At 41.9% G+C, this 13,112-nt stretch overlaps 1 protein-coding gene across 1 annotated transcript; it reads right to left on the reverse strand.

Moving 5' to 3' along the window:
- Positions 1-62: 62 nt before the first annotated feature.
- On the reverse strand, positions 63-7,788 carry LOC110486042 (Golgi-associated plant pathogenesis-related protein 1). The gene is made up of 5 exons (XM_021557357.3): positions 7,411-7,788; positions 6,451-6,559; positions 6,157-6,260; positions 5,453-5,530; positions 63-4,917 (listed from the first exon to the last, which is right to left on the reverse strand). The coding sequence occupies exons 1-5, from the start codon at positions 7,421-7,423 to the stop codon at positions 4,757-4,759; spliced, it is 465 nt and encodes a 154-aa protein (XP_021413032.1). The 5' UTR covers positions 7,424-7,788; the 3' UTR covers positions 63-4,756.
- Positions 7,789-13,112: the final 5,324 nt, after the last annotated feature.

A 13,112-nucleotide genomic window follows, 5' to 3' on the forward strand; every position in this document is an offset into this window, starting at 1 on the left:
AAATGTATTTGGCTAAGGTGTATGTAAACTTCTGACTTCAACTGTATAGTGAAAATGGGGCATTTTACAAGCAGTCGCATTTATTACATAAAACTGGTTAAAATATCAAACTTAAAATACAAACAGAATACAAAACATACAGTCAAACAAGTGTTCAGTTCATAAAACAGGTCAATTTAAATCAAACTCACAAAAACATGCCCACAATGAGTTAAACATTATATATACCGTACGTATATATACTACCGTTCGGGGTCACTTAGAAATGTCCTTGTTTTTGAAAGAAAAGCACATTTTTTGTCCATTAAAATAACATAAAACTGATCAGCAATACAGTGTAGACATTGTTAAAGTTGTAAATTACTATTGTAGGTGGAAACAGCTGATTTTTTATGGAATATTTACATAGGCGTACAGAGGCCCATTATCAGCAATCATCACTCCTGTGTTCCAATGGCACATTGTGTTAGCTAATCCAAGTTTATCATTTTAAAAGGCTAATTGATCATTAGAATAACATTTTGAAATTATGTTAGCACAGCTGAAAACTGTTGTTCTGATTAAAGAAGCAATAAAACTGGTCTTTAGACTAGTTGAGTATCTGGAGCATCAGCATTTGTGGGTTCGATTACTGGCTCAAAATGGCCAGAAACAAATCATTTTCTTCTGAAACTCGTCAGTCTATTCTTGTTCTGAGAAATGAAGGCTATTCCATGTGAGAAATTGCCAAGAAGCTGAAGATCTCGTACATCGCTATGTACTACTCCCTTCACGGGTACTATTTAATGAAGCTGCCAGTTGAGGACTTGTGAGCCGTCTGTTTCTCAAACTAGGCACAGTAATGTACTTGTCCTCTTGCTCAGTTGTGCACCGAGGCATCCCACTCCTCTTTCTATTCTGGTTAGAGCCAGTTTGCACTGTTCTGCACAATTTGCCATTGGAACACAGGAGTCATGGTTGCTGCTAATGGGCCTCTGTTCGTCTATGTAGATATTCCATTAAAAATCAGCCGTTTCTAGCTACAGTAGGCATTTACAACATTAACTATGTCTACACTGTATTTCTGATACATTTTGTTATTTTAAATGGACAGAACTTTTGCGTTTCTTTCAAAAACAAGGACATTTCTAAGTGACCCCAAACTTTTGAACCTTTAGTGTATATATAAACACAGTACCATTCAAAAGTTTGGACACCTACTCATTCCAGTGCTTTTCTTTATTTGTACTATTTTATACATTGTAGAATAATAGCGAAGACATCAAAACTATGAAATAACACATATGGAATCATGTAGTAACCAAAAACGTGTTATACAAATCTAAATATAGTTTACATTTGAGATAATATTTGCCTTGATTACAGCTTTGCACACTCTTGGCATTCTCTCAAACAGCTTCATGAGGTAGTCACCTGGAATGCATTTCAATTAACAGGTGTGCCTTATTAAAAGTTAATTTGTGGAATTTCTTTCCTCCTAAATGCATTTGAGCCATTCAGTTGTATTATGATAAGCTAGGGGTGGTATACAGAAGATAGCTCTATTTGGTAAAAGACCAAGTCCATATTATGGCAAGAACAGCTCAAATAAGCAAAGAGAAACAACAGTCCATCATTACTTTAAGACATGAAGGTCCGTCAATCAGGAACATTTCAAGAAATTTTCTTCAAGTGCAGTCGCAAAAACCATCAAGTGCTATGATGAAACTGGTTCTCATGAGGACCGCCACAGGAAAGGGAATACCCAGAGTTACCTCTGCTGCAGAGGATAAGTTCATTAGAGTTATCAGCCTCAGAAATCACAGCCCAAATAAATGCTTCACAGAGTTCAAGTAACAGACATAACTCAACATCAACTGTTCGGAGGAGACTGTGTGAATCAGTACTTCATGGTTGAATTGCTGAAAAGAAACCACTACTAAAGGGCACCAATAAGAAGAAGAGACTTGGTTGGGCCAAGAAACACTAGCAATGGACATGAGACTGGTGGAAATCTGTCCTTTGGTCTGATGAGTCCAAAGTTGAGATTTTTGGTTCCAACTGTCGTGTCTTTCTGAGACACAGAGTAGGTGAACGGATGATCTCTGCATGTATGGTTCACACCGTGAATCATGAAGGAGGTGGTGTGATGGTGCTTTGCTTTATTTAGAATTCAAGGCACACTTAACCAGCATAGCTACCACAGCATTCTGCAGTGATACACCATCCCATCTGGTTTGCGCTTTGTGGGACTATAATTTTTCCCACACAGGACAATAACTCACCACACCTCCGGGCTGTGTAAGGGCTATTTGACCAAGAAGGAGAGTGATGAGTGCCATGTCAGATGACCTGGCCTCCACAATCACCCAACCTCAACCCAATTGAGATGGTTTGGGATGAGTTGAACCGCAGAGTGAAGGAAAAGTAGCCAACAAGTGATCAGCATATGTGGAAACTCCTTCAAGACGGTTGGAAAAGTATTCCAGGTGAAGCTGGTTGAGAGAATGCCAAGAGTGCAAAGGTGTCATCAAGGCAAAGGGTGGCTACTTTGAAGAATCTAAAATATATTTTGATTTGTTTAATTATTACTTTCTTGGTTACTACATGATATGTGTTATTTCATAGTTATGATGTCTATATTCTACAATGTAGAAAATAGTAAAAATAAATAAAAACCCTTGAATGAGTAGGTGTGTCAACTTTTGACTGGTACTGTGCAATATATATATATATATATATATATATATATATATATATATATATATTCAACATAAATTATTTTACTATGTATCCTACAGCATTAGAATCTAATTGTTTGTATACGCTCTATCAACTCAACTGTTTCCTTACAAATACAATCCAGCCACCAAAGGCATTCATGAAATGTCTAAGTGAGTAGATTACTGTAGCAACCTCACAGGTGAATCTCTATCCCCACTAACGATGGAATGAGTAGGTCGAAACGCAGTGACCGGTACACCTCCAGAAGGCACAGCTGCCATGGTCTGGGTTTGGTCAATGGTGTCCATAATAATATACAATTTATGCATTTGTTAGTCACAGTGGTTTTGTCATACATACACACACACACACACACACACACACACACACACACACAGTGGCAAGAAAAAGTATGTGAACCCTTTTGAAATACCTGGATTTCTGCATAAATTGGTCATACAATTTGATCTGATCTTCATCTAGGTCACAACAATAGACAAAGTCTGCTTAAACTAATAACACGCAGACAATTATACATTTACATGTCTTTATTGAACACACTGTGTAAACATTCACAGTGCAGGGTGCAAAAAGTATGAGAACCCTTGGATTTAATAACTGGTTGACCCTCCTTTGGCAGCAATAACATCAACCAAACGTTTTCTGTAGTTGCGGTTCCTACCTGCACAACGGTCAGGAGGAAATTTGGACCGTTCCTTTTACAAAACTTCTTCACTTCTTCACTTCAACAATATTCTTGGGATGTCTGGTGTGAACTGCTCTTGAGGTCATGCCACAGCATCTCAATCGGGTTGAGGTCTGGACTCTGACTGGGCCACTCCAGAAGGCGTATTTTCTTCTGTTGAATCCATTCTGTTGTTGATTTACATCTGTGTTTTGGGTCGTTGTCCTGTTGCATCACCCAACTTCTGTTGAGCTTCAATTGGCGGACAGAAAGCCTAACATTCTCCTGCAAAATGTCTTGATAAACTTAGGACTTCATTTTTACGTCGGTGATAGCAAGCTGTCCAGGCCCTGAGGCAGCAAAGCAATCCCAAACCATGATGCTCCCTCCACCATACTTTACAGTTGGGATGAGGTTTTGATATTGGTGTACTGTGCCTTTTTTTCTCCACACATAGTGTTGTGTCCTCCTTCCAAACAACTCAACTGTAGTTTCATCTGTCCACAGAAAATTTTGGAACATCCAGGTGCTCTTTTGCAAACTTCAGATGTGCAGCAATGTTTTTCTGGACAGCAGTGGCTTCTTCTGTGGTGTTCTCCAATTAACACCATTCTTGTTTAGTGTTTTACTATCGTAGACTCGGTAACAGAGATGTTGTTATGTTACAGAGATTTATATATGTCTTTAGCTGACTAGGATTCTTCTTAACCTCGTTGAGCATTCTGCGCTGTGCTCTTGCAGTCATCTTTGCAGGACGACCACTCCCAGGGAGAGTAGCAACAGTGCTGAACTTTCTCCATTTATAGACAATTTGTCTTACTGTGGACTGATGAACATCGAGGATTTTAGAGATACTTTTGTAACCCTTTACAGCTTTATGCAAGTCAACTATTCTTAATTTCTTCTGTTCGAGGCATGGTTCACATCAGGCAATGCTTCTTGTGAGAAGCAAACTCGAATTTGTGTGTGTTTTTAATAGGGCAAGGCAGCTCTAACCAACATCTCCAATCTCGTCTCATAGATTGGACTCCAGGTTAGCTGACTCCAATTAGCTTTTGGAGAAGACATTAGCCTAGAGGTTCACATACTTTTTTCAACATACACTGTGAATGTTTAAATGATGTATTCAATATAGACAAGAAAAATACAATACTTTGTGTGTTATTAGTTTACCACACTATGTTTGTCTGTTGTTGTGACTTAGATGAAGATCAGATCAAATTTGATGACCAATTTATGTAGAAATCCAGGTATTTCCAAAGGGTTTACATACTTTTTCTTGCCACTGTATATAAAGTCAAGTCAAAGTGCAAATGTCTTTTGGATGGTCAGCTCCTGGGGGATGAGAGTGATGGGCCAGTATGTTCCTCAGTCCTTGGGCGGCAGGACGTTGTTGTCAAAGTGTCCCTGGTTGGTGATGTTCCCTGCTGGAAAGTACCTGGCTACCACGAATGACGAGCCATCTGGCGCACTGGCCTTCCCCACACCCAGCTTCTTACTGCCCTTCCACACCATTGCTGTGAAATGACCTGGTTAGAGAGAGAAAAGAGAGACAAGCTAAACACCTTCACTGAAGGAAGCCCTCTGCAGCACTGCTCCTCTAAATATTTACAGCTGCAGATCCCTATATTCACCCCCCCCTCTATCGTCCCCCCATATATACTCTTTCCCCTCTATTGCACACTCCCATCTCTCCCCCTCTGTCTTTCCTCTCCTCCTTTATCTGTCAGCAGCACATGAGTTGATAGGAGTGATCCTGACGCTGCAGGGTCGGTCACACTGAGCAGGAGGCTTCAGGAAGAGAACAGGAAGGACAGAAAAGACTGGGAATGCTATAAAGACCTGTGATTTCCCCACAGGCAGCAGTGTTCCATGCATGTTTGTGAGCTGAGTCCCAGATCTACACAGTCACAGAACGGCAACGTCGCGTTTATAGAACAGAGAACAGAGGACACACAGTCCAACCCTGAACCCAGCCTGGGTGAACACAACACTGTGGCATGCAGCACTACACCGAGTCAGAGTGTGTGTGTGTATGTGTGTGTGCGCGCGCGCGCGTCTCACCTGTGCCAGAGGAGAAGCCGGGGCGGTTGAAGTTGTATTGTTTTACCTCGTCATACCAGCGATCGGCCACATCCTTCCCTATACACAGAGAAGACAAAGGTTACAGGTTATCGCATAACATTATACATGTTTGTTGCCTTTGTCACTATTGTTTAACAGCAACTTGGGCCAAAACCCACAGAGATGACAGTGGCAAGGAAATATTATCCAAGATGGCTGCTTTCCAAGGCAACAGTGCTAACCCTCTAAAAGCTGCCAAAGATTTAGGTGGGTCAGAAGAACACGGAGAGGTTTGAGAACCCCAGTTTCAGAGGAGAAGTCCAGAGAGAGATGAACTGAGCATGACCCAGTGATAGTATGTATCAGTAGGAGACTGTTTATGAATCACAGCCGACTGTCAGGTCAGTGCACAGACATAGTTGTGCTAAGGGTCATGGTCTTGTTGCTGAAACACACTCCGAACACAGAGCAGGGAAACGGTCCCCAGTTGTTCCTGCCTGGGCCGCCACTGAACCGGATAGTCTATAGTTTAGACCTAACTAAACCCTAACCCTACAGTGACTCTGGATCGCTCTCTTTAATGTTACTATCTGTACCGTACACAGTGAATAATGTATCTGTCCCCATTTACATAACTAAACATATGCAGGCTATGTAAATGTCTGGTCATAGCATTAGGAGTCATCGGGTTAGAGTGTGTGTACCTGGTTGGTCATAGGAGGCCCAGGCCAGGTTCTCGCCACAGCTCCCCTTACTGGACTCAACACTGTGCTTCAGGATCCGTGTGCTGGCCAGAGACTCAGCATACCTACAGGGTGGAGAGAGTTGTGGTAATAGTTAGATAAAGACAGCTGATATTTGGGTGGGGTTAGGTGAAGTGGAAGGAAGGAAGGAAGGAAGGGTTTGGGTGTAGTTGGCCATGTTTCTTATAAAGGTGGTGATGGGTGGAGGATATAGTTAAGTGTGTGTGGGGTGGGCCCAATGTGTGTGTGACCCACCTAGTGGCATCTCTACTCAGCTTGCTGCTCAGCTTCAGAGGGGGCGCCTGGTGCTTCCTACGATACTCGTTATGACTCCGCAACACCTCCCCCGAAAACTGCTTAGAAGCTGAGAGAATCACATAAAACAAGATGCCATGAAAAAACTGACATCTATTGTTTCCCTTGTTTTCACTGTAATATACAATCAAACTTTCAAATCATTAATACAACTCAATAAAACGGATAATCAGATAATCAGACAGTAACTTAGGCAGTGGTAAATCTCCAATAAGCCCCATACATATGGCTGTTCCCAGGCTTGACTGAGTCTAGACAGACAAAATCAGGGTATGAATGAATGGGGGACACATCCTCCCTCTCCCCCTCTCCCCAGCCTGGTGCCAATCACAGCCCTACTCGCGCATCTCCATTCTCTCTGGCATTCACACAATGAGGCGATTCACACACACACACAATTTTATTAGCTAAATACACATATTTAGCAGATGTTATTGCAGGTGTAGCGAAATACACATTCTGTTACGGTCTTGTGAAGGATCAGTGGTTGCAGTCCTTGGGGCTGGATCCTTGACCCAGATTTAGCTTATTCCTAAACTAAATACCACTTTCAATGGAGGATAATGTTGTTCTGGAAACTGTCCCCTAAAATGTTCTGTCAATCGATATCAAAACACACACACACTCACATAACCAGACACAGCTTGCAAATAGGGAATTCCCCCACTAGCACAGCTATTTCTGATACTCTCAACAGTGGTTTCGTCTTTACCACAGACGAGAAGAAACTGACCTAGCGCATAGGCATTACAAGACCATGTCAAATAAAGATGTACAGCTTTTTAAAATCCACCCCTTTTTCCTGTTGCATGATAACAGCCCATTGGCACAAATTAATTACACACACACACACACACACACACACACACACACACACAATTAAATCTCATGTATTCTTACCTGATTTGCCCATGGCGCAGAAACTCTCTCCTGTTCCCTTTGGCTCAGTCCTCTGATGGTCTGAAGCAGCTGCTATGACTTAGTTTCTGTCCCTCTCTCCCTTTCTGTATTCCTATTTTTCTTTGTAACCTCTTGTCCTCTTGCTCACACTTCTCCCTCTAGTAAACTAGTCTTTCTCAAATCTTTTGCTTCTGTCCTCTCTCACACTAACACACCCTGCCTTTTCCTTGGCCACACACATAATATTCTCTCTCTCTCTCTCTCTCTCTCTCTCTCTCTCTCTCTCTCTCTCTCTCTCTCTCTCTCTCTCTCTCTCTCTCTCTCTCTCTCTCTCTCTCTCTCTCTCTCTCTCTCTCTCTCTCTCTCTCTCTCTCTCTCTCTCTCTCTCTCTACCCATGTTCTGATGACATCATCTCTATGAGACACATGCCCTTTTATGGTCTGAGATTCCTGCTTTCTGCTGGACATGATACTAACTACTCTTAGTTCATTATAAACTAAACTAAGAGCAGTTTAACTATTTAGAAGCAGTTTTACACAGTTTTACTAGGGTGAGCCTATGTGGCATCGATATTAGTCAAAAACATGTATTTTAGTGTCCAAATTGATTACAAAGTGTAAATAGTAAGATCATTCTGGTCATAAAGTCAGTCTTGTCCAAAACTGAGATTTACGAGAATATTTTATTTCAAAGAATGAAGGGTAGCATAATTTTCCTTGGGTTGGGTTTATTTCAATCCTGCCACAGTTGGCAGCACTCAAGTAATCATCAATTCGGAGTGCAGCTGCATGTGACTCAATTGTAATACCCATTAGGTATAGTTAGGGAAAATCAATGCAATTACACAATGTACATGGGACAATATATATTTTTTAAACAGCTCCAAATTTCAATGACTTAAGAAACTAAACCCAACTATAAATTGTAAACTCATATACACATATTGAGAGCAGTTAATGAGACAACTAAAATGTGTGCCTTGGGAAAATATAGTCCTTTTTCCCTTTTGTAAATCATTGATGGTCCCTAACTAGCCTAATTTTGCACGCCCAATTTTTCAATTTTTTGATTTGTTAAAAAAGTTTGAAATATCCAATAAATGTCGTTCCACTTCATGATTGTGTCCCACTTGTTGTTGATTCTTCACAAAAAAATACAGTTTTATATCTTTATGTTTGAAGCCTGAAATGTGGCAAAAGGTCGCAAAGTTCAAGGGGGCCGAATACTTTCGCAAGGCACTGTAACTGACAGAGGTTTGAGCATGTGGCCACAGCATGTAAAGAGAAAAAGAGTTGTGCCAGGTGTGGAGGGGAGCATGAGTATGGGAAGTGTATAATCAATGTGCTGCAGCTGTGAGGGTGCTCATAGTGTGGCATATGGTGGGTGTGAGGCAATGAAACAGGCAGTGGAGGTGCAACAAGTGAGAGTGGCGCAAAGGGTGTCATATGCTGAGGCAGTGATGTTGGTCCAGGTCCAGGGAATACAGGTTCAAGGGAAAGATGAGTAGGAGGATCTAGATCGGGGACTACGGGGCAGGTGGGTGGAGATGTGGTATAAATAGATAAGAGAAAGCTGGTGACGTTCAAAACAGGAGCTATCAATAGCACTGCTAAAGTAGTGTCTAAAGCAGAGAGGATTCCACTAATAGTGGAAGTGGAAGGGAGACATCTGAGTATGACAGCGCTGACATGGGAAGAGGTTTGAGATTACCTCAATCAGCCAAGGCTGGAGTCATGTATTATTGTATCTTAGTTATGGTGTTAATGCTACAATTAAACGCTCGAAACCTGTTGGCTAATGGGAAGGATATGCCAGCTAAGCCTGATGTGATTTGTGTGCAGGAAACATGTCTCAAACTGACTTTGGAATTTATAATACAGGGATATTTATTTTATTGAACCTTTATTTAGCTAGGCAAGTCAGTTAGGAACAAATTCTTATTTACAATGACAGCCTACCCCGGCCAAACTCGAACGAAGCTGGGTCTTCGAATCATGGTTGAGATTGGGAGACCCAGTTGTGATACAGCCTGGAATCGAACCAGGGTCTGTAGTGACGCCTCTATAACTGAGATGCACTGCCTTAGATCGCTGCTCACTAGGGAGCCCATGGTGATTCGTAGGGACAGAGATGTAGGGGCATGGGGAGGAATGTGCCACCTTCATAAAGCAAGGACTTCCTTACAGGATGTTAGGCAAAGGTATTGAACAGGAATATGTGAAACAGCCTGTAAAGAGAATGATGGAGATGTGGCTGAGAGGGGTCAGAAGGGAGTGGGATTATCCAGTGTTGATGAGTGGGGAGGATTTGGCAGTAACAGATGAGAAGGCAGAGATGATGGCCGAGTGCATAGCTCGGCTAATCTGTCAGAGGAGAGACAGACGGGGGATAGAGAGAACGAGAGAGGAGCACCCTGGAGTGCTGGATAGGGAGGATGTAAATGATCCGTTGAATGCACCATTTACCATGAAAGAAATGAAAAGGGCAATAGGAAAGGCTGTGAAAGATGAGTTGTGTTACGTCATGTTGACCCGTTTTAGAGATGAGGCACTGGATAAGGTATTGGGGTTGTACAACAGAGTGTCGGAGGAGGGAAAACTGTCAGGCAGCTGGAAGGAAGCAGTAGTGGTACCAATCCGGAAGCCAGGGAAGGGCCCACGAGGCCAACAAGCTATGGGCCAATAGCTTTAACATCACATGTATGGAAGATTATGGAAAATATGATTATGGAGAGGCTAACTAACTTTCTGGAGAGCAGGGGGCTAGTATCACCACATCAGAGTGGGTTCAGGAAGGGGAGGGGAACCACGGCCCAGTGCTCTGCTTAGAAGCAGAGGTCAGGAAGGCTCAGGTAAACAAGGAGACTGTTGTGGCTGTCTTTTTTTGATGTGCAGAAGGAGTGTAATACAATGTGGAAGGAGGGGTTGCTAATCAAGCTTGATATTATGAGGGTAGAAGAACATACAACTGGATAAAGGACTTCCTCTTTGGAAAGTCTATCCAGGTGAAGGTGGTAGAGGTCAACCGATTATGATCTTTCAACGCCGATACCGATACCGATTATTGGAGGGCCAAAAAAGCCGATAACGATTAATCGGCCGATTTGTATTTATTTATTTGTAATAATGACAATTACAACAACACTGAATGAACACTTTTATTTTAACTTAATATAATACATCAATAAAATAAATTTAGCCTCAAATAAATAATGAAACATGTTCAATTTGGTTTAAATAATGCAAAAACAAAGTGTTGGAGGAGAAAGTAAAAGTGCAATATGTGCCATGTAAGAAAGCTAAGTTCCTTGCTCAGAACATGAGAACATATGAAAGCTGGTGGTTCCTTTTAACAAGTTTTAGGTTGTAGTTATTATAGGACTATTTCCCTCGATACCATTTGTATTTCATTAACCTTTGACTATTGGATGTTCTTATAGGCACTTCAGTATTGCCAGTGTAACAGTATAGCTTCCGTCCCTCTCCTCGCCCCTACCTGGGCTCGAACCAGGAACACAACGACAACAGCCACCCTCAAAGCAGCGTTACCCATGCAGAGCAAGGGGAACAACCACTCCAAGTCTCAGAGCGAGTACGTTTGAAACGCTATTAGCGCGCACCCCGCTAACTAGCTAGCCATTTCACATCGGTTACACCAGCCTCATCTCGGGAGTTGATAGGCTTGAAGTCATAAACAGCGCAATGCTTGACGCACAGCGAAGAGCTGCTGGCAAAATGCACGAAAGTGCTGTTTGAATGAATGCTTACGAGCCTGCTGCTGCCTACCACCGCTCAGTCAGATTCTTGTATGCTTGTATGCTCAGTCAGATTATATGCAAAGAAGGACATGCTAGATAAACTAGTAATATCATCAACCATGTGTAGTTAACTAGTGATTATGATTGATTGTTTTTTATAAGATAAGTTTAATGCTAGCTAGCAACTTACCTTGGCTTACTGCATTCGCTTAACAGGCAGCCTTCTTGTGGAGTGAAACGAGAGGCAGGTGGTTATAGCGTTGGACTATTTAACTGTAAGGTTGCAAGATTGGTTCCCCCGAGCTGACAAGGTGAAAATCTGTCGTTCTGCCCCTGAACGAGGCAGTTAACCCACCATTCCTAGGCCGTCATTGAAAATAAGAATGTGTGCTTAACTGACTTGCCTAGTTAAATAAAGGTGTAAAAAAAAAAATATATATACAGTATAAACAAAAAAATCGGCCAAATCGGTGTCCAAATACAGTGCCTTGCGAAAGTATTCGGCCCCCTTGAACTTTGCGACCTTTTGCCACATTTCAGGCTTCAAACATAAAGATATAAAACTGTGAAGAATCAACAACATGTGGGACACAATCATGAAGTGGAACGACATTTATTGGATATTTCAAACTTTTTTAACAAATCAAAAACTGAAAAATTGGGCGTGCAAAATGATTCAGCCCCCTTAAGTTAATACTTTGTAGCGCCACCTTTTGCTACGATTACAGCTGTAAGTCGCTTGGGGTATGTCTCTATCAGTTTTGCACATCGAGAGACGGACATTTTTTCCCATTCCTCCTTGCAAAACAGCTCGAGCTCAGTGAGGTTGGATGGAGAGCATTTGTGAACAGCAGTTTTCAGTTCTTTCCACAGATTCTCGATTGGATTCAGGTCTGGACTTTGACTTGGCCATTCTAACACCTGGATATGTTTATTTTTGAACCATTCCATTGTAGATTTTGCTTTATGTTTTGGATCATTGTCTTGTTGGAAGACAAATCTCCGTCCCAGTCTCAGGTCTTTTGCAGACTCCATCAGGTTTTCTTCCAGAATGGTCCTGTATTTGGCTCCATCCATCTTCCCATCAATTTTAACCATCTTCCCTGTCCCTGCTGAAGAAAAGCAGGCCCAAACCATGATGCTGCCACCACCATGTTTGACAGTGGGGATGGTGTGTTCAGCTGTGTTGCCTTTACGCCAAACATAACGTTTTGCATTGTTGCCAAAAAGTTCAATTTTGGTTTCATCTGACCAGAGCACCTTCTTCCACATGTTTGGTGTGTCTCCCAGGTGGCTTGTGGCAAACTTTAAACAACACTTTTTATGGATATCTTTAAGAAATGGCTTTCTTCTTGCCACTCTTCCATAAAGGCCAGATTTGTGCAATACAAGACTGATTGTTGTCCTATGGACAGAGTCTCCGACCTCAGCTGTAGATCTCTGCAGTTCATCCAGAGTGATCATGGGCCTCTTGGCTGCATCTCTGATCAGTCTTCTCCTTGTATGAGCTGAAAGTTTAGAGGGACGGCCAGGTCTTGGTAGATTTGCAGTGGTCTGATACTCCTTCCATTTCAATATTATCGCTTGCACAGTGCTCCTTGGGATGTTTAAAGCTTGTGAAATATGTTTGTATCCAAATCCGGCTTTAAACTTATTCACAACAGTATCTCAGACCTGCCTGGTGTGTTCCTTTTTCTTCATGATGCTCTCTGTGCTTTTAACGGACCTCTGAGACTATCACAGTGCAGGTGCATTTATACGGAGACTTGATTACACACAGGTGGATTGTATTTATCATCATTAGTCATTTAGGTCAACATTGGATCATTCAGAGATCCTCACTGAACTTCTGGAGAGAGTTTGCTGCACTGAAAGTAAAGGGGCTGAATAATTTTGCACGCCCAATTTTTCCGTTTTTGATTTGTTAAAAAAGTTTGAAATATC

This window comes from Oncorhynchus mykiss, chromosome 2 (genome assembly GCF_057628025.1).
Source record: "Oncorhynchus mykiss isolate SJ-2025 chromosome 2, ASM5762802v1, whole genome shotgun sequence".
In the NCBI taxonomy this organism is placed as follows: domain Eukaryota; kingdom Metazoa; phylum Chordata; class Actinopteri; order Salmoniformes; family Salmonidae; genus Oncorhynchus; species Oncorhynchus mykiss.